This window comes from Etheostoma spectabile, chromosome 19 (genome assembly GCF_008692095.1).
Source record: "Etheostoma spectabile isolate EspeVRDwgs_2016 chromosome 19, UIUC_Espe_1.0, whole genome shotgun sequence".
NCBI classification, from domain to species: domain Eukaryota; kingdom Metazoa; phylum Chordata; class Actinopteri; order Perciformes; family Percidae; genus Etheostoma; species Etheostoma spectabile.
Window position 1 is genome coordinate 413,376 of NC_045751.1, and position 19,637 is coordinate 433,012.

General features: G+C 40.7%; 1 protein-coding gene across 1 annotated transcript; it reads left to right on the forward strand.

Moving 5' to 3' along the window:
- Nucleotides 1-358: 358 nt before the first annotated feature.
- LOC116707058 (nectin-4-like) lies at nt 359-18,806 on the forward strand. Its single transcript, XM_032544205.1, is given in 12 exon segments — nt 359-757; nt 4,981-5,178; nt 6,514-6,681; nt 8,335-8,613; nt 9,416-9,533; nt 13,538-13,692; nt 14,941-15,100; nt 15,463-15,538; nt 15,844-15,905; nt 16,631-16,773; nt 16,776-16,815; nt 16,958-18,806. Coding segments are annotated over 12 exon segments (1,836 nt in total). The 5' UTR covers nt 359-702; the 3' UTR covers nt 17,340-18,806.
- Nucleotides 18,807-19,637: the final 831 nt, after the last annotated feature.

Sequence of the window (19,637 nt, forward strand, 5' to 3'; positions counted from 1 at the left end):
ATGTGGGCACGAATCTTGTTTATTCCTGTGATTGTGATTACAAAATTCTTGATAGTGTCTCTGTGGTGCTCATTTTACTATTTGTCATTAACCATTTTAAAAGTTAAGGGATTAATATGTTGTTTTTCTATGGGAGGAGGCACCAGCCTGGTATCGTGTCCAGTCTGCGTCACATGGACACAGTTTAAACTGTCTGCTTTTCACCTGCCTCTCCTCTGAGCAGAGCAAGTAAAGACGCGAAAATAACTGTCATGTTGCTTCAGTCAAACCTGAAAGGTGACTTTTGGTGCAAGTGTGTGCGTATGTCAGCGTGTGTTTGTGGGTAGGTGTCTGTGTGTCAGAGAGCACAAGAGAGAGAGAGAAAGAGAGAGAGAGGTGCAGTACAAACAGGTGTATCCCAAACAGGTAAAGCTGCTCCTTCTTTTTCCTAAAGGGCAAACATGATGGCGTGTGCTTGACAAACCAACAGCTAAGCACACAGAGGATTTACACTTTTTTTCACAAGGACTGAGTTTATACAACTATCAGATTCATATTTCTTGCCCAGGACGAGGCTTTGGAAGGGATCAAGGATGGAGGCATGAGTCCGCCCTCGGTGCTTCATGCATGTACCTGTCATTGAGGATACCATTACCTGGACTGATGATCTTTATTTCGGCACTGACATTGTCCCAGCTTGTGCACAGTTAACTGCCGGAGAGAATGACACCTCTGTTGAACAGACTGTCTGGGTGTATCTGTGTCCTCTGGAGCTTTGGTAAGAAGGCTTTCCATGCAGTCTGTCCAAAGAGATATCATGCAGAAATCTATCTAAGACTTTACAGTATGTCTGCGTTTTCATCCTCATCTGGTGTCAGATATGATATTTGTTCAGGGCCATAGTGTGCTTGCAGTATTTACTAATGTATATACAGTATTTACTAATGTATATACATACAGTATATATATATATATATATATATATATATATATATATATATATATATATATATATATAATATATGTGTAGGCTATGATACTCCTATAGGCATGTTCATAATAACAACAGACTGAATACCGGTGTTAGACAAAAAAAGGTGTTTAAGATGGTACCTTTAGTTAGTTTTCTCATGAAAGCTGGCCGACAGTTTCTCGTGCATATTCATGAGCTAAGTTGGGTACACTCTGGGCAGGATCTCCTTTGCTGGAGCAGTGCTGTTAAAGAAAACACTAGTCTGATATTTCTGGAAAAACAGGTTGCTGATGATCAGTTCCCCTCCTTCTGTCTGAAGGAACTTTGTGGACCCTTCTAGTGTGTATGTGTGTGTGTGTGTGTATGTGTGTGTATGTGTGCGCGCGTGTGCGCGCGTGCGTGCGTGCGTGCGTGCGTGCGTGCATGCATGATTGTTTGTGTTGCTTAAGCCGAAATGTGTGAGTACATGTCATGTTGTAGGTCCAAAAGGTCTTTCTACTGAACTATTATTACTGTGTAAAAAAATGTATTATAACACAACAACCAGTGTGTCAGACTATTACCTACGGAACAGGTAGAGTGGATAGGTATTTGTTTCAATCCCATACATAAAGGTAGGACACACACACACACACACACACACACACTCATGGAAAAACACACCTGTCTGCTGAGTACACTCATCAGGTCTGCTGGTAAGTGTGTGAATCACATACCCAGGGACATATTGGAACAGAGATTCCCACATCAGGTGTTGAATCAACACCTGTAAGACCTGCTCAGTATGAGACTGATTCACACAAACACCCAAACCTGTGAAAGTGGTACAAGTTGCGTTGTGTTTCCACGGAAATTAGAGTGGATCAACAGAATTGCGCGTGATGGACAGTATAACGCTCTTTTCCCATGTAAGATCTTTTTACATTACAGTTGTATAAAAACTGTATTAACACCACGTTGGTGGTACCATAGTAAACTACTATACCAGGAGATTTTTTTTTTTAAATTTAGTTTAAATGTTCTGGGCCTTGTTGTGTGTGTGTTGAAGAAGAAGTCATGACAGTTTCACGCAGTGTTGCTATGGTAATCAGATAAGAATCTCACCTACACTGGCGAGGTACTATACGCAGTGGAGAACAAAAAGACAAAAGTACTGGTCCTAAAAAAAGGGAGTGGAGTCTAGCAGAGCCGTGCCATACAGTGGAAACATGGCTTTACATACCTCCAAACTTGATCCCACAACAGTCAAACTGAAAATGTAGACTTGTGAAAACAGATCCTGTGAGTGACCAAAAACAAGTTAGAACTGCTGTATGCAGCAAAATAACTTTATCAACATCAAACGGCTAAATCAGAGATACATGCTTCAAGTGGCACATTTGACAGATTAGGCGACTTTAGAGGCGACAGATGAAAAGGCCAGCCGTGTTGCATTTCAGCTTACATAAACATTGTGCATCATGTAATGCATTAATAGTGATATTGACAGTGTTTGGTAATAATCCAACTGATGAAATTCATTTTCCATGCAAGCTGTTTTCGTTCAGTCTTAACAGGATCACGGCCATCAAGACGTCGCACTTTCTGATCATTCACCTGCAACACAAGCCTGATGCCAAGAGCAACAACAACACGATAATAATAATAATAATAATAATAATAATAATAATAATAATACACTGTGATGATGAATCATTGTCCAGGTTTTTAGGTGGCATGGGCAAATGACACTTTCTGGCATTAGTGCAGCACTCTCACAAAACTTCCTAAACCATGAATTGCAGGTTGCAGGGACCAGCATCCCGTGACTGTATGCTTCCAGTGTGCACTTTATGAGCTTGCTGGAAGACAGCACAAGATAATCTGACACCCTGTAGTTTTTCCACACCAAACAAAAGAAGAGAAAAGCAGACAATTGGGGGAGATGCATGCTAACAGCGACCGCGGTTTATAGGGTTTCACAACACACAGTGTGTGTTCCATGTCTCGTATCTTTCCTGAGGCCCTGGACGTCTCATTCTGTCCAGACGCTGAGGTAACCCACTGTTTGCTTTGAAGGCTTATCTCGAACAACTAGTTAGGCGACATATCTTCGCTTGCATTTCTTCTGATAGACAACATGTTTTCATCCTCTCCCTTTTCTGTCTTCACTCTGCGTGGACTCTTCTTACCCCGTCTGTGCTCCCCTAGCTTTTAAATTCTGCCCCTTGAATTGTATTTTTATACACGCTGTGATTATTTTCACCTGTCTGGCACACTTGCCATTTCAAACACTTTGGTTTTTAGATGGATTAAACCGTAAAAGTATAACGTATTAATTAGTGACCTTTAGTGGTCTTGGTAGGTGGATTTTGTTACCTTCAAATAGAGCCAGGCTAGTTGTTTGGCTTTTTATGCTAAGCTAAGGGGGTCTTAAAGAGACAGACGCTAAAATGGAGCGTTTCAGATAGAGGGTGGCTATATTCAGATAGATGGTATGACAAAAAATAATGTATTTTTTCAACATCAAAGCATGTAAACATGTTCTAGTAGAACTTTAACTGACAGATATGAGAGTGGTATCCATCTTCTCATTTAAAACTCGCTGATAAACGTAAAATGAGTTTAAAAACGCTGAAAGTAAAAACTTATTAACTTCTATGACAAAAGAAGAAACTTGGACCAAAATATCAGCGACTTGACAGGTTGGCAAAGATATGGCTAAATCACATTCTTCAGTGGGAAATGATGTTACAAGTTAAAGGTGCTCTTAGCGATGTCACATGTGTTTTAGGCTACAACATTTGTTATCACATACAGCAAACATCTCACTATTCGCGAGCTGCCTGTCCCCAGAACACACTGTAAAAAAACGCGGTCTCTGTAGACAGCCCAGGGTCTACAAACGGCAACAAAAACAAACTGGGCCAACCTGCACCACAAAGCATACACAAACATTGTTCCAGCGTTCCAGCCAATAACCGACAAGAAGGATTTGGGGGTGGGGTTGGGGGGTTAGTGCGCAGAAGCCAAAAGGAGAGGGGGGGGGGCGGGATGAGGAGGAGGAAGGGCAAGCTAGTCTTGTTTTGTTGGAAAATATTTTGAACGTCAACAAGAAGTAACGTCACCCAACATCGCTTAGAGCACCTTTAAAGTCCTGCATTGCAAATGTTACCTAAGTAAATTACCTATGTAAGTATCATAAGAAAAAGTTACTTAAAGTATTGCAAGTAAAAGTACTCAATCCTCACATTTGAGAAACTGGAAACGATTCAAACTGTTCTGTCAGTTTATCAGATGTGTTAATCAGATAATCATGTCAGTTGGACGTGTAGGCCCTTATATTGTTGGGTAGTTTAATTTATCAGATTTTAGTTAATGATTTTAACTACATGTGTTTTGTAGGCAACCATCTTAATTTGTAAAGTAACTAGTAACTAAAGCTGTCAGATGAATGTAGTGTTGTAAAAAATACAATATTTCTCTCTGAAATGTAGTGGAGTAGAAGTAGAATGTGGCAGAAAAAGAAAAGACTCAAGTAAAGTAAAGTATTTTAAATTTGTACTTAAGTACAGTTCTTGAGTAGATGTACTTTGTTACATTCCATTCCACCACTGGTCAAATGTCACCGTCAGGAATGTGGTAGTGACCGGTAGGTAAATCTCTTGAACCCTCAGAACTATTTTATTTGACAGGGACGATGCACAGCTCTTTAGCAGTACCAGAGTTAACTTTAAAGTTCCTCATTTTCATCTGTAGTCCCTGGTTAGGAAACCGAGAATAACATATCTGTCAGAGGAGGGACCTAACACTAGAGTATTAATAGAGTTAAAGTTAATAGACAAACACAATAGTAAAGGACAACAATCAAAAAAACACAAAACCCAACTCTGACAACAAGAACCACAACATGAAGACAACACTACGGCAACAATACAATTTCCCAACACGAAAACATCACGACAAGAGTACCAACAATAAAAACACAACATTAAGACACCACTGCAACATGACTTAACATTAATGGACCCCCCCCTCTCCTCTTGTAGTTGCAGTGCTACAGGGAGACTTTGTAGACCTGCCATCAGAGGATCCCATCCGCTCCTTGGCAGAGGTTGAGACCACCCTGCCCTGTCTCTACCAGCCAACTGGGGTAGATACTGTGGTGCAGGTCACCTGGTATAAGGAGAAACCCGATGCCACCAAGGAGCAGATCATCACTGCACACTTCACTGATGGACAGACAGGTCAGTTGGTACCGTGGCCGAGTGGCATTCTCTCTGCCACATGCTAAAAGGTCCCATGACATGGTGCTCTTTGAAGGCTATTGGGGGTCTAAGGTGGAGGCTGGGGGTGTGGCCTTGACCAACTGCCACTTTGCTCGTTTGAAAGCCATGATGTCTCTCTCTCATGAGTGGGTCAAATTCTCTGGGCTGGCAAAGAAGAGAAAGGGGAGGTAACCTTGCCCCTCATGACCTCATAAGGGGCAAGATCGGCCCATCTGAGCTTTCATATTCTCAAAGGCAGAGCAGGATACCCAGGGCTCGGTTTACACCTATCGTCCTTTCTAGCCACTGGAGGACCATAGGGAGGCTGGGGGAACTCATATTAATGTTTAAAAACCTCATAGTGACATTTTCATACCATGGGGCCTAAAGCTATAGCGTGTTGTTTCTGTCTCTCCCCATGAGGAATTCTAAGTAATGACAACAAAACTGAAGGCGCGTCCACAAGATACAAGCCTTCTGTGATTGCGCAAATCAGATTAAATTAAATTAGATTAAATGTAATGTCATTGCACAGGTAGGGACAACCAGTACAACAGAATGCAGTTTTTACATCTAATCAATAGTGCAATCATTAAAGTGCCTTTCCTTTGTAGCAGTGCTTAAAAAAGAAATGATCATGTTAGTCCATTGTGGAATTATTGAAGTGCAAATAACGTGCATAAAGTTCTGAGACCAGTGCATACAATTGCATGTTCTTATTTATTTAAACAGAAACCGTTTTAAATTTAATTTAAAAGAAAAAAGTTTCTTTAAGAATAACTTCCCCTTTCCTCACCGTGAGATACTTCTCCTTATCATAGCGTTCACTCTTATGTGCCCATTCCACCGAGCACTTGTGGTATAACAAGTTCATTTGTCAGTTTCAGTAGACAAGTGTTGGTTGAAGGGTCCGCGAGTTTAGAGACTCACAGCCCTCTGAAAGTGTTAAATGAGCTGTGGACTGTTTTTTTTTTGGTATTAAAGGGATATTTCATGGGCACCAAGATTCTGATAATTTATTTCTGTTTTTTTATCTTTTGGTTGGGATTTAGGAATCAAAGCTTAAACCCATTGTGAGTGTGAGACATGCCACAGACATGACACTGTGAGCTACACACCCATAATGTAAATGTGATGTCTAGTAATAGTGCCAGCATGTGTATGGGACTGGAATTGACAAAAGAAAGCCTGAGGTCTGTTTTTAAACTTGCTAGACTTAATTATTTGTGTCATAAATACATACTTCCTCGAATGGCCTTCTAACTCTCTTCCTCTCTCCCGCTCTGTCTCTCTCTCTTTTCTGCTTCTCTGCAGCGTTTGGGATGTGGTCTCGACACGTGCGCTTCAAAAGCACCGAACCCACCGTGGACTCGTCTCTGGTCATCATGAGCACAGAGGTCTCTGATGAGGGGAAATACCTGTGCCGTGTCAGCACCTACCCCTCCGGCAACTTTGACAGAGAGATGTCCCTCATTGTGTGGAGTGAGTCCCTGATGAGTGCTCATATGTCACACAAGGATGACTGTCACAACTGATGACTGTCAACAGTCATCAGTTTGTTAGTCTGCTTTTCACAGTTGCACAACTTGATTCACATGTTTTCCTCAAAGTAAAGCCCTTGTTACACTCCTTACAAGGTCATAATCACCAGCATAGAAAACATCAAGGAATCTTGTTCATGTTTTGCAACATTTTTACATTATTATCCCACACCACGAATTACTATCCTTACACATTTTGATTTGTTAATTATTCCATTTTTATCTTATACTTAGACTAGAGCAAGGATATTTAAATACAAGTTGTAGAGGTCCACTTGCAACATTTCCAGCGTGCTGGAAGGCTGGATTATTATGCCACTATAAATGTATTCACAACATAACATCTGCATTTTTTGGTATGTTAGGTCCATATGTGTTTGTGTTTTGTTGTGAATGTGAAAATGAACTGCTACCTCCTCTGTCAGCTCTAGCCACTGAAAAGAAATAAGAGGAGAAATCAGGCCAATTACAAAAGCTGGTCAGTCTGACGTCATGTTGCCTGAGCTCATTACTGTTCATGTGCTCGCCCAGTTGCGCTGCATAAAGGATACTGATAGCTAGGCTCTCATTGGCTAACTGTTAGCCAATCAGAGTCAAGCAGCTTGAATATGAATGATAACTGGCACAAATCAAACTGTGTTCCTGTAGACTTTCTATACCATGCTAGAAGGGCTTGAAACAAGTTAACCAATGCATTTCTTCCTCAAAAAGTGTGAGTCCATGGTAAAACTTCAGACAAAACCACAAAGTAATGAAATACGTGTGGCAGGGCAACTTTAAGTTGTAAAAACTATAAATCATATAATGAAGTATTTTTCAATCTATTCATCTTTAAGTGCACATTTTTATGTCAAACATTCTTTTCTTTGCATAGGTAGTTTTGAACATGCTATTTCACCTTTTCAAGTTTTTTGATACTTTTATTACTAACAAGTTACCTGTAGCTGACTTTTTATTATTTGAAGCAGTGAAAGTAGTTTAAAGACCCTGAACCCTCCCTGAAAGTTATTAGTTAACACTTAATTTAATACATACTGTGACATCACCTTTCTCTGCCAACTTCCAACCACAGAGTCAAGCGCAGACAAAACCACAAATTAAGAAATCTCTCATGTGAAATCAACCAAAAAGTTCTGCATTTTTCTGAAAACTGTGTGCATGTACCAATGAATTTTTTTTCTTTTGAGAACGTGTTAACAGGGCTTTTAAAGCTCTGTTTAAAGGTGCACTACGAGTTCCTGCATAGTACCTTCTGTTGACGTTCCAAGTCAATTACAAACAAAACAGAGCAAGCTCGCCCCTCGCCCCATGTTTCCGTAACTGATGACTAACTGTCACTAACCCCCCACCCGCTCCCCGAACCATCTTGTTGGTGATTGGCTGGAACGTGGTTTGTAGTGTTTTGGTGCCTATCCTGTGCCTCTAGTGTTTGTTTGCAGCTAGAAAATAAAGGAGCGATGCCTATTATTTGAGACAAAAATGAAATTGCGCTGAAACCATGCAAGAACTCATAGTGCACCTTTAAGCCTTTAGGTGTGTTGACTTATCATCAGCATCTTCCCTCTGACCAAACATTGTAACCACCCCCCTCTAGCCATTCCTATCTCCGTCCTGGACCCTGTGATTCTGGTGGAGGGACAGTCCTTCCGGCCAGCTGCTACCTGCCGCTCTATAGCCCACCCTCCTCCCCAGCTCTCCTGGGACACCGACCTGTATGGCCTGTCCACCAATCGCTCCTCCGACAACGGTGCAGTCTCCTCGCAATTCTCCCTGCACCCCCTGAGGAGCATGAATGGCAAGAAGCTGGACTGTCTGGTGTGGCATCCCACTTTGGAGGGCCCCCGCCGGTTCAGCAATAAGCTGGTGGTGCACTGTGAGTATTCATCACTATCATACAGAAGCAGCATTACATTAAAAAAAAAATCAAGGTCAAATTGATCCCTTCATGCAGAAAGCACACTCTTGTTCAAAACATGGACATGTTTAAAACAGGCAAAGACCAAGCATACATCTAAAAAACGTTTTTCATCATTGGTTACACTTTCAGAGCTTTACTTCCTGTTTTTATCACCTTCAGCATTGCATTATTATGGAACCCATGCAACTTCTAGGAAAGCCCCGCCCTTTAATAGCCTTCACAAGCTACTATTGGCCAGGCGTCCATGCTTACGCAAGGTGATGTAATGCGATTTGTTCAGGTCCTATCTACTTGACCAGTCGGCTGTGCTAACCTTAACTTCTCAAAGTCAATGTCAATCAACCAATCGGGCTGCTTTGATCCATAATAACGCGTCAGCATCCCTTGAAAGCAGGAGGAGACTTCAGAAGCACTGAATCAATTTTCACATTCCTGTCTTTAATAACAGTTTCATTTGCAGTAGCATATTAAATCCCCTTTCCTCAGACATTTTCTTAAAACCCTAATGCATGATCAATCTGAAATGATAAATAAGCCTCCGTACTTCCTGTCTTTATCACCGTCAGCATCCCTTTTGCTCTTTATAAATCAAACGTTTGCAGTACCTGAATGACTTCACCATGTTAAATTCCCCTTCCTCAAACATTTCAAGGGGAAAAAAACTCAGAAAAGGGTTGTAGCTACTTATAAAAGACCTAACACATGATCGTTCTGAAGTGATCAACACGGCCTGACTCATTATTGTTCTTCCTCCCAGTCCCTCCACATGCAGAGGTGTCTGGCTACAACGGAGACTGGTCTGTGGGTATGGAGAATGCTGCCCTGAGGTGCGTGAGTGGAGGAAACCCCAAACCACAGAGTTTCACCTGGACCAGGTACAGTAGGACCCGCCTCCCTCTCTGGCTGTCTATTACTCGTGTGACTAACTGTCTGCTGTGTCTGGTCACTGTTAATTTTCTCGTAACTTCTGACAGCAATTAAACCAATTATTTTTGCTTTGATTCCATGGTTGTGTTCAGTGGTGGAAGAAGTATTCAGATCCTTTACTTTAGTAAAAGTTCTAAAACCACACTTTGAAAATACTCTGTTACAAGTAAAAGTCCTGCATTGGAAATGTTACTTAAGAAAAAGTATTTAATTTCATCAGGAAAATGCACTTAAAGTATCGAAAGTAAAGGTACTCAATGCAAAAAAATCCTCACATTTTAGAAACTGTAAACGGTTGAGTTTAATGTTCCAATCATTTCAGCTGGGCTCTTTATATTATATTATTGGGTAGTTTAATTTATGATAAAGCTTTGTATGTTATAAACCACATGTGTTTTGCGTGCAAAAAATCTTAACATGTAAAGTAACTACTAACTAAAGCATTCAGATGAATGTAGAGGAGTAAAAAGTACAAGATTTCTTTTTGAAATGTAGCGGAGTAGAATTAGAAAGTGGCATGAAAACAAAAGACTCAAATAAAGAACAAATACCTCAACATTTGTATTTATGTTCAGCACTTGAGTAAACATACTTAGTTACATTCCACCACTGGCAAGGTTCCAATCAGGACATCCTCGCCAAAGTCAAATGTAAAAAAATGCATCCATTTAACGCGGATGTTTTTATTATTGCTCCACTCCTGGTCTTCTTTAACGTGACTGTGTGCTTCATATTTAAATTTCAAAATAACATATCATTTGAAGCAATATTGACAGTCACTGGGAATTGTCATAAAAGGTTAGGGAAATAAACTCATCTTTTATAATTACTCAATTTAAATGGAGAAAATGCCATTTTCGTATCAAGTCATGACATGAAGTATTAGCCTTCCAAATATGTGTGTGGAAAAAGCTGACTGTCCAAATTTAGATCCACAATTAAAGTTGCCAGTTGCCATGCTCCTAGTCACTCTGTCACTGCCTTGTCTTTGAAAACATCTGGAAAGAGGCTCTGGGGCACAGCTGTTAATGCACTTGAAAACTAATTTGAGAAAACAAACATGAATAATCTGTCAACAGTATCCACTGACTGACAGAAATGTAGCAATTTGCCCACAAATGTTACTGAAGAAGACTGCTAGTGTAGCAAGAAAACGTGGATGTAAACCATGCATGATTTAAAATATTCAAAAGGTCGACTACGCAAATGTTGAAAAAGAAAATACACTTAAATACTTTTTGTCAGACCTCCAAGACTCACACAATGCATGTTATGTCGCATCAGCATGTCCTGTTCAACTGAGAGCATCTATTCAGTATTAATTACGTGGATCGCAACCCTTTCCACATGCCTTAACCAAACAAGCCCTGGCATTGTCACCTCCTGTTTCTGCTGCCTGAATGGAAACTGACATATTCAAATGTGTGTGTCATATAACAATGCGACACATTGCTGCCCAGCTTTAAACCCTGGACCAGGGTTTGACTTATTCTTCTGCCTGAGTCACCTGGTGGCATCTATAAGCAGTTTCCTTTAGTGGGTTATTATATTCGCAAGGTGTGGCGAAGAGTTTGGCTAGAAAAACGCGAGCCGCAAAAGTGATATAGAAGTCTCCCATGCAAGTATGAGAAGTGACAGTTAGGCCCTAAGGAAGAAATTCCTGACACATATGTGGCATTCTAAAATATAAAAGATGAAATGCTTGATGATGCTTTTTGCTGATTTGAGTGTTTTTGCCATGTGGTGATGTATACATTATTTGTTGTTAGTCCCGGGAACACAACTTAGTGAAAATGAGCTTTTGTTTTGTGACGATTACCAGACACAGGGCATGCACTCAAGCATACACATCATGAATGAGCATGTATTTACACACACACACACACACACACACACACACACACACACACACACACACACACACACACACACACACACACACACACACCACACACACACAATACAAATGTGAAGCGGGCAAACCTGTTGGATTTGTCAGTAAAAGTCGGCGGGTGAAGTAATAGCTAGTGTCACAGTGTCGTGTTGCGGCTTGTGTTGAGAGCAGACAGATGAGACAGTTTCACACGAAGGAGGGAGGCAGAGGGGGAATGAGAAATAAGAGAAAGAGAAAGGGATGAGCAGTCCCAATAAGAGAGAGAAACTGGTGGGAGCAGGTAGGCAGAGAGGGTTAGGTGAGCCAAGGGGGTGGTGAGAGAAGGAAGAGGAAGCAGAATGTGGGGATTTGCGTGAGATGTTATCATGGAGATGTGTCCACATGTAAAAACGGACTGTTCCTCTTTTCTGCTAGTGGTATGGGTTAGAGTGATCTATGTGAAAAGAAACTTGCTTCAGTGCATAAGTTCCCATAATAGTGAAAAAAACATTAAGTGTTTCTGGGGCAATGCAGGTTGATAATGTTCACAACAAAAGGCAGGCATTACATTAAGGTCAAGTCTGTTCTAACTGATTCAATCAAATGCGCTCAAAACAACAACACTGAGGCAACACCCTGGACTATGTTGCTCATCAAAGTTTCTAAAAGATTGTCCCTGACTCATACTGCCAGGAATTAGGAGGTGGTTCCAAATAATTAAAGGGCATTATTGAAATATTAACTCAGAAATAAGAGATGAATGCCCGGTTAATCACCAAAGTAACTCTCCTCCTGAAGGTTTAGGAAATGCTTTCAAATGGTTTAATTGTGCTTTATGTTCTCCAGTTAGTTCTTGGTGGGGTTAACATGAGCAGTCATATGCAACCTGGCTGAACAAACGCAACTGCACCGCCTACAGAAACGTTTGCTTCATAAGGGACTGGGAGCAAGGCTTTACAGGGAGAGGAGTTCAGAAAAGAAGGGGGTCATGTGTTTGTTTTTGCTGTATGAAGGGTTTTCACATTTTGAGGGGGGAAGGGGGGGGCAGAAAAAAGAAGAAAGCAGAAATACATTAAAAATAAAATGTGTCAAAAGCAAGTGGAACCCTCTGGGCCTATGCAGAGGTGCCTCACATTCTTTCTGTTGGCCAGCACGGCCAATGGTTGCAAAAGAAGTCTGATTGTGAGAAATGTACCCTACTTACCAACAGCGTGCCCCTCTTGTCCAAATATGGTCACTTCTGGCTTAAAAAAACAAGATTGCCACAGCCAAAATGTCAAACTCGGCTTCAAAACGGTACTACACAAACTGATACGTAGGTGACATCCTGGTGGCTACGTTCACTTCTTTTCTACAGTCTACGGTCAAAACGTATAAATATGTGATAGTGACAGCTCTTTATTCAAAAGACTATTTGGCAAACAAGATGCATCATTATTTTATGGTTTCCACAGTTGTTAATTATACATCTGTAACGCCCTACAGTGCCCTGCTAGGCCATGAATTACTACAACAACTGCTATTTTTAGTCATAGTTCCATTATCTTTATTGTGACTATTATTTGCACTGTTCATCACACCCCCAACCGCCTGCCGAGCGCCTGGGTCTGTCTCAAGTTTCTCCCTAAAAGGAAGATTTTACTAAATGCTTGCTCTTGGGGAAATCACTGGAATTGTTGGGTGTTTGTAAATGATGGAGTGGGGTCTAGACCTACTCGATCTGTAAAGTGTCTTGAGATAACTTTTGTTATGAATAGACGCTACAAATAAAATTCGATTGAACCTCTGTTGTGGCTTTATGTGAAAATGATTATTTCATTGCCATGTTATAGTTTACATTTAATAGTCATTAATGGCCAAATGCATTGCATCAATCAATAGTGTTGTGCTACTTATCACGAGATATTGTGGGGAGGGTGTTTTTTTGTTAAAGATTAAAGTGAAATAGAGTACAAAAACATCACATCTGTAAACATATTTTTAAATATGGAACTCAGATTACCACTTAACCCAGATTATAAAGTAAAATTTCCATGTGTTAATATAAATTAATGCATCTTTGTCTCATTTTGTTTGCAGAATTGGGGGACAGTTACCGGAAGGTGTGATCCCCCACCCTAATGGAACATTAGTTTTTGGACGACCCCTGAACTTATTAGATGGAGGCATCTACCAGTGCGTGGCGAAGAATGACGTGGGACAAGGGAAAGCGGAGTTGGAGATTAATGTGACAGGTAGATGAAAGCAACGTTACATCTCATAGCCTACGAAGACTTACTGTAAGAATATATACAGTACATCCAAGGTTTTCCCAGTCATTATAAGGTTTAGGTGCAGCACCCAAGCCGTATTGGGCAGCACCTAAAGGCGTTGACACACCAACCTGATTATCGGCCGTTGGACAGTCTGCCGAGGTTGGTGACTCGAGTCTGTTCGCTGTATTCCGTGCTGTCGTCAGTCGGAGGAGCTGTCGGCTTTAATTTGGGCCGATTTGATTTGTTGAATCCACCAGTGGGCAGTCGGACTTAATGACCAATCTGATTGGTGGAGTGCCAGCCCTTGACTAGTGAATCAGTGCACTTATGTTAAAACACTTACCGGAAATGATGAGCAGCATTGGAAGCCTCTCAAAATCTGATGAAAATCTCTCTGACCTTAGTTGATCCAACTGACCTTTGTTGATCAAAAAAACAAAACATATGCTGCAACTGTATGCACTACATCTCGCTTAAAATGTCTTCAGAAACACATTTTGGTGAACTATTTATGGTCCGCTTTGAAATTTATGAGAAGCCAGACTCACGTTACGCGACGATACAGATTAGCGCCACCTGTTGTTATGGAGAATGAATGAATGTAACTAAAAGGCTTTTCTCAGATCTAATGGTTATAATTTTTTAGCAAATTTTGCCTTTAAGCTTCTTGAGCGTCATTTTATTTCTTATCTGCTTTAACGTTTCTACACATTTTGGCCACAGATATGGTAATAATGGGGCAGCCTCTGGCTCACCCAGTGTGCGTCCAATGTAGGGTTAGTCCTTTGCGGCAGCACGGGTTTGACTATGACCTGCGTGTCCTTTGCTGCATGTCATCCCCGCTGTCTCTCCCCTCTTTTCTGTCCATCCACTGTCACTCTGGAAGAAAGGAAAAAGACCCCAAAAATAATCTTAAAAAATAAGATATGGTAATAAAAATGGTCCAAAGAAAAAAGAAAAAGATATGCAAAACTACCACAAACTGAATACAAAGAGACGCCAAATGACAACAGAGACCCAAAACAACCCAAAAAAAACAAAAATTACAAAATCCCACAAAGAGACACAAAATGTATTGGGAAATTGCATTCGTTTTAATTGAAAATGGACATTTTTTTGAGGAAGGACGCCTAAACCCTCTGCCAAATACACGCACCTAAATCATCCTCAAAGCTAGGGAAAACTGTACACATCCATTAACTCCCCAACTCACTCTCTACTTTACAGAATGTTACCCAGTGATTTGTTCATTAAAAAACTGGCTGATGATCATCGTGGGGGGCGTTGCGGGGGGGCTGCTGATCTTGATGCTCATCGTCATCATCGCTGTCACTTGTCATCACAAACGCAGGAACAAGAAACTGGAGAGGGAGCTGACTGTGAAGAAGTATGTTGACTTTCTCTTTCATTAAGATGAGATAAGATGATAAGGAAGTTTAATGATGGCCGCAGGGAAAACTGAGCAAGTAGGAATAGCTAAGAATGGAACAAATCTACGTTGTTAAGTATGTTGCTTTGACGTAGAATTAGAGGAACAAGAAGTGTCAGATTCAGTTGATAAATGACTGTGGGGCAGGATATGCAAAATAACAGCAGAAAATATGCACAAAAACTAAATAGAAAACATGTAGTATGAAGTATACATTAAAGCTTCAAATGTTTAGGAATACGCATAATTCACAAGGGACCTGTGTCAATTTCTTCAATCATTTAAATATCTTTCTCCTTTTTGTTTCTGGTTTCTCACAGGGAGGAAATAAGCACTCTCACCAGACAAGCTTCTTTCAGGAGAATGAACTCCGTCAGCACAGACGCCAGAGGAGCGGTACTAAGACTGAATTATTCTTCTCACACTGAGCATACGGTCTTACTGCAGCTTCATCTCGTATTTTCTCCTGTGTCTGTGTGACCTGATTCAGGCTGCTGCTGGTCCCATATGTTTCACACAATTCAAGAGTTTTTATTTAAAATATGTTCTGTGATGAATACCTAAGACTGTGTCAGTTAGTTGTTGCAGTCAAATGATAACATCTTTCTTCACTTACAAGTGAGTGGGTTTGGAAGTTTTCAAATGACTTTTTTTCCCCCAGTCCCACGTGTAATCTAGCCCTCTGTTTCTTTTCATTGCAGACAGAGGAGAACATCCCTCTGAGGGTAGAGGGAACCACAAGGACCAGCATGTCTTCCCTCGGGTCAGTCATATACATATCTATAAATCTAACTCTGCATACAGGAACAGGGCCGCGGACTGAGGCTTTACTGTCCAGATGCCACACGGCTACATTCTGAGCTTCAAATCATTTTAAATCTAAAATTTAGTGCATCTCAGCTATTGATATGATCAATAATAACGCTGACCTTTGAGCTACTTGTATCCACCTTTTCTTTTGGGACCTCATGTTTCTAGAGTATGTTTTGTTTAAATTCTCAAAAGAAAACAAAAAAACATCCCTATCCCTCTCCATGGATCATAAATAGTGCTTAAAAGAATAGTTTTACATTTAACAAACATTTTGAGAACATTGATTCCACTCTCATGTCCATTAAATATGAAGCTACAGTAGAGCCAGTAGCTGGTTAGCATAGCTTAGTACAGACACTGTTTCCAGTCTAGCTGTAGCTTTATATTTTGCATACAGACACAAAAGTGAAGTCAATTTTCTCAACACTCAAGAAATCCAATAAGCCTATTTAATATTTTGGGGCAAATAAGCCCCAAAATATTGGACTATTTTCTTTAATTCATCAATTGGCATGCAAAGTTAATTATCTCAGATTTACTTGGTTTATATACAATTTATTATGTTTTATAACTAAAGTCTCTTCAGTTTAAACAAAGGGGGCAAAAGGCATTAGAATTAGTGCGCCCGATCAGTGCACGAGTAAAAACTAATCAATGTCTTTTCCTACGCTGACAGGAGACTCACTGCCGTGACAGCCGGTCTACTATCTCAGGTGGACAGGGAGGAGGGGTAGCGTTTGACTACCTGGGCAGGCCCCTCCTGCACAACACCTCGCGGAAGGGACGGGACAGGCTTCTGGATAGAGACGAGGAGAACCGATTAGAGTGGAGACATACGTGAGAAACAGCGCTATTTCTTTGTAAGTCTGTCTTTGTGCATGTGTGATTCCGGGCAAGTCAAAGCCTGATTTCACCAAAGTGTGGAATGCATCTCACCCAGTTTATTAACCTCTGCATATTTGATGATGCAATTAAGAAGTGTGTCTGCTCTGTGTCGTTGCAGCAGGAAACTCGTTTCGCCCGTCCTCTGACGCCTTCAACCTTCCCGAAGGTACAGTCCATTGATGGTGTAAGACAGCCAAACGGCAGTGCCATTATCCCATCAGCTGGGGGTTCAAGGCCAGGAAGTGTTATCAGGAATCACCAGCACCCTCCTTTGAACTCCAACTACCCACCGGTAACAGATGATGAGGATGAAGTTGATGAAGGTTTGGGGGGTCCCGCCAGTCAGGAGCATCCCGATGACAAAGACAGCGAGACCAGTAGCTCCCAGGTGTCCGAGGCTCACAGCACACGCTATCTGCAGACTAACGGCACAATCAGACCAAGCCCCACTGTGGTCAGCCCCCATGCCTCCCTGATCCACAAGGCCCAGATAGTTTAGCAGGTACCTGGAAAATAACATGTGAAACTACAAGAATGGACAGCTTTGGTTTTGAAGGTGGTTCGAACGTGTATAAGCGGACAAAGTTGGCCCAGAAAACCAGTTTATGGTCCATTATGAAAAATTTGCCCTTTGACTAAAATGCTGCTTTTTCTTTATTGTGTGTGTGGGACATGATGCAATAGAAGAAATCCTTAAATGGAACAATCTACTCTAAAGCATCTACTGGACATTTGGACATCTGATTTCTGCATGATGTTTGGTGATCAACATTGTGTTGTGTATTCCCAAGACGTACTGGCACAAACTAAGACAATGTCGCAACATTTCCAGTGCAGCTATACTACAGTTATCAGCAGTCAATACTCGTTGCTCACCTTTCGCAATACAGTATCTGTTGCTCTGTAGCAGGGGAATACAGTTGACATACCTTTTGTGTGGGATGTCGAAAGCAAGAACATCAGTAGGAAATCAGGAAAGAAGCAGCAGGAGAAGTAGAGGAGGCTTTGGGATAAGTTGGTACGTCAGAACCGTGCATTGCAACACCTGGAGGGTGGATTTAGGTTGGAGTGGTGTTCAGTGTATCAGTGACTATGTCTGTGCTGACACAACACGCTTTGGGATCTGATCCAAACCATGGGGTTGGTCCTCTTTTGCCACACCTGCAACATGCATACCTCCATACTGTCATGCTGTCCTTGTGCCGGTATAAGCACTGAGACATTTTGGATTAGATAAAGCCTTCATACAGCCAAAACTCCAATATAGTGTTATGTTGATGTAGTGATTTGGCAATCTGTAAATCTGTGCAAAAATGCAAACTTATTTTTTTAATGAATTATCTCTTTAAATCCCAATCATCAATACAGTAAATAATGAATTAGCTGACACTTATGGCAGAAAAATAAATAATCAACATACCCTGCTCCTATGTTTGCGAGAATGAAAGTTTTAACACTAGCCTACATATTAAACATGCACACTCACAAAGTGATGAAATGAAAAACGGTCAAATGTTTGTTAAATTATACTTTTATTTCACTCTTTTTACTGCATTATGTGCTACTTTTGTGACTACGCTACAGAGAGAGACAGAAAAGCTGCCACATTGTGACATGCTTATCTGAACGTTTTATTATTATTTTTTTTTCTTCCAAGACAAAATAATGACTTTCCGAGTGCAAATTCTTAATATTTTCACAAAATCTAACATGTCTTATCTATCTGTAGACAAATAATAGTAGATAGGCTAGATGTTGTGTACATATGTATTGGGTTCTGTTACAGCCATGAATGAGAAGCAATGTGCCAAAGGGAAAATATATTAAAAAAACAAACATCACTTTTGCTTTTTGGCAAATATGAAGTATTATTTCGTTCTTCACACATGTATTACACTGTACTGTTTTGATTTATGTTACCTTCTGTAAATACAATGCAGATATGTGACAGTTTGTGGCAAAGGCAGTGTACCATGTGTGAGTGTCAGCCAACAGGTAAGAGTAGCAGATGATTGGTACGATGTGTGAATTTAGGTTGTATTTGTTGCAGACAGTGCCCCCTGATGTGTACTGCTGGAAAGTGCAGGGACCTGAAAGAGCATGCTGCAAACTACAGAACTATGAAAAACTCTGGATTCCACTGTGATTTCGTAAAAATGATCTTCCGGGTCACCTGCCTGGAGTTACATTTATTTTAAGTGCTATGTATGGGTATTGTATTAATGGGTTGCAATAAATGTGCATGTTTTTGTAAATCTTGGATGCTAACTCATAATTTCTGGATCATCAAAATATGGGGGGTTTACTTAGCCTATACTTATTCTGGTCTGCTATTGAATTGTTGTCTGAGATTCCTGAGCAGTATGAAAAAGTGCCTTGGGCACAAAGATGGGGTTGTGTGATAATTATTATTTTAAAATCCACTGACTATATGGATAAATACCTCACACAACCCCACATCAGAATATCCAAACTGTCCCTTTAACCCACCTGTTCCTTCTACTCTAGGTGCTGAAGTATCCTGTTGCATTATACTGCGTGTGCAGTGTCAGTAAATTGGTGGTACAATTTCATTCAAGAATAAGCACCATACAAGCACAACATCAGCTAACGACTTAAAGGTAGCCAAAAAAAAATAGATTTTGACCCAGGGCCATACACGACATAACATAATTGGTGGTAATGCAGAGGCCACCACAGGCTCTTATAATTCTGGGGAGAATGTACAGTAGCCTGTATAGCCTAAATAAGACTATTTTGGTAGTTTGGTTTAAACCACTATTTTGACATACAAATG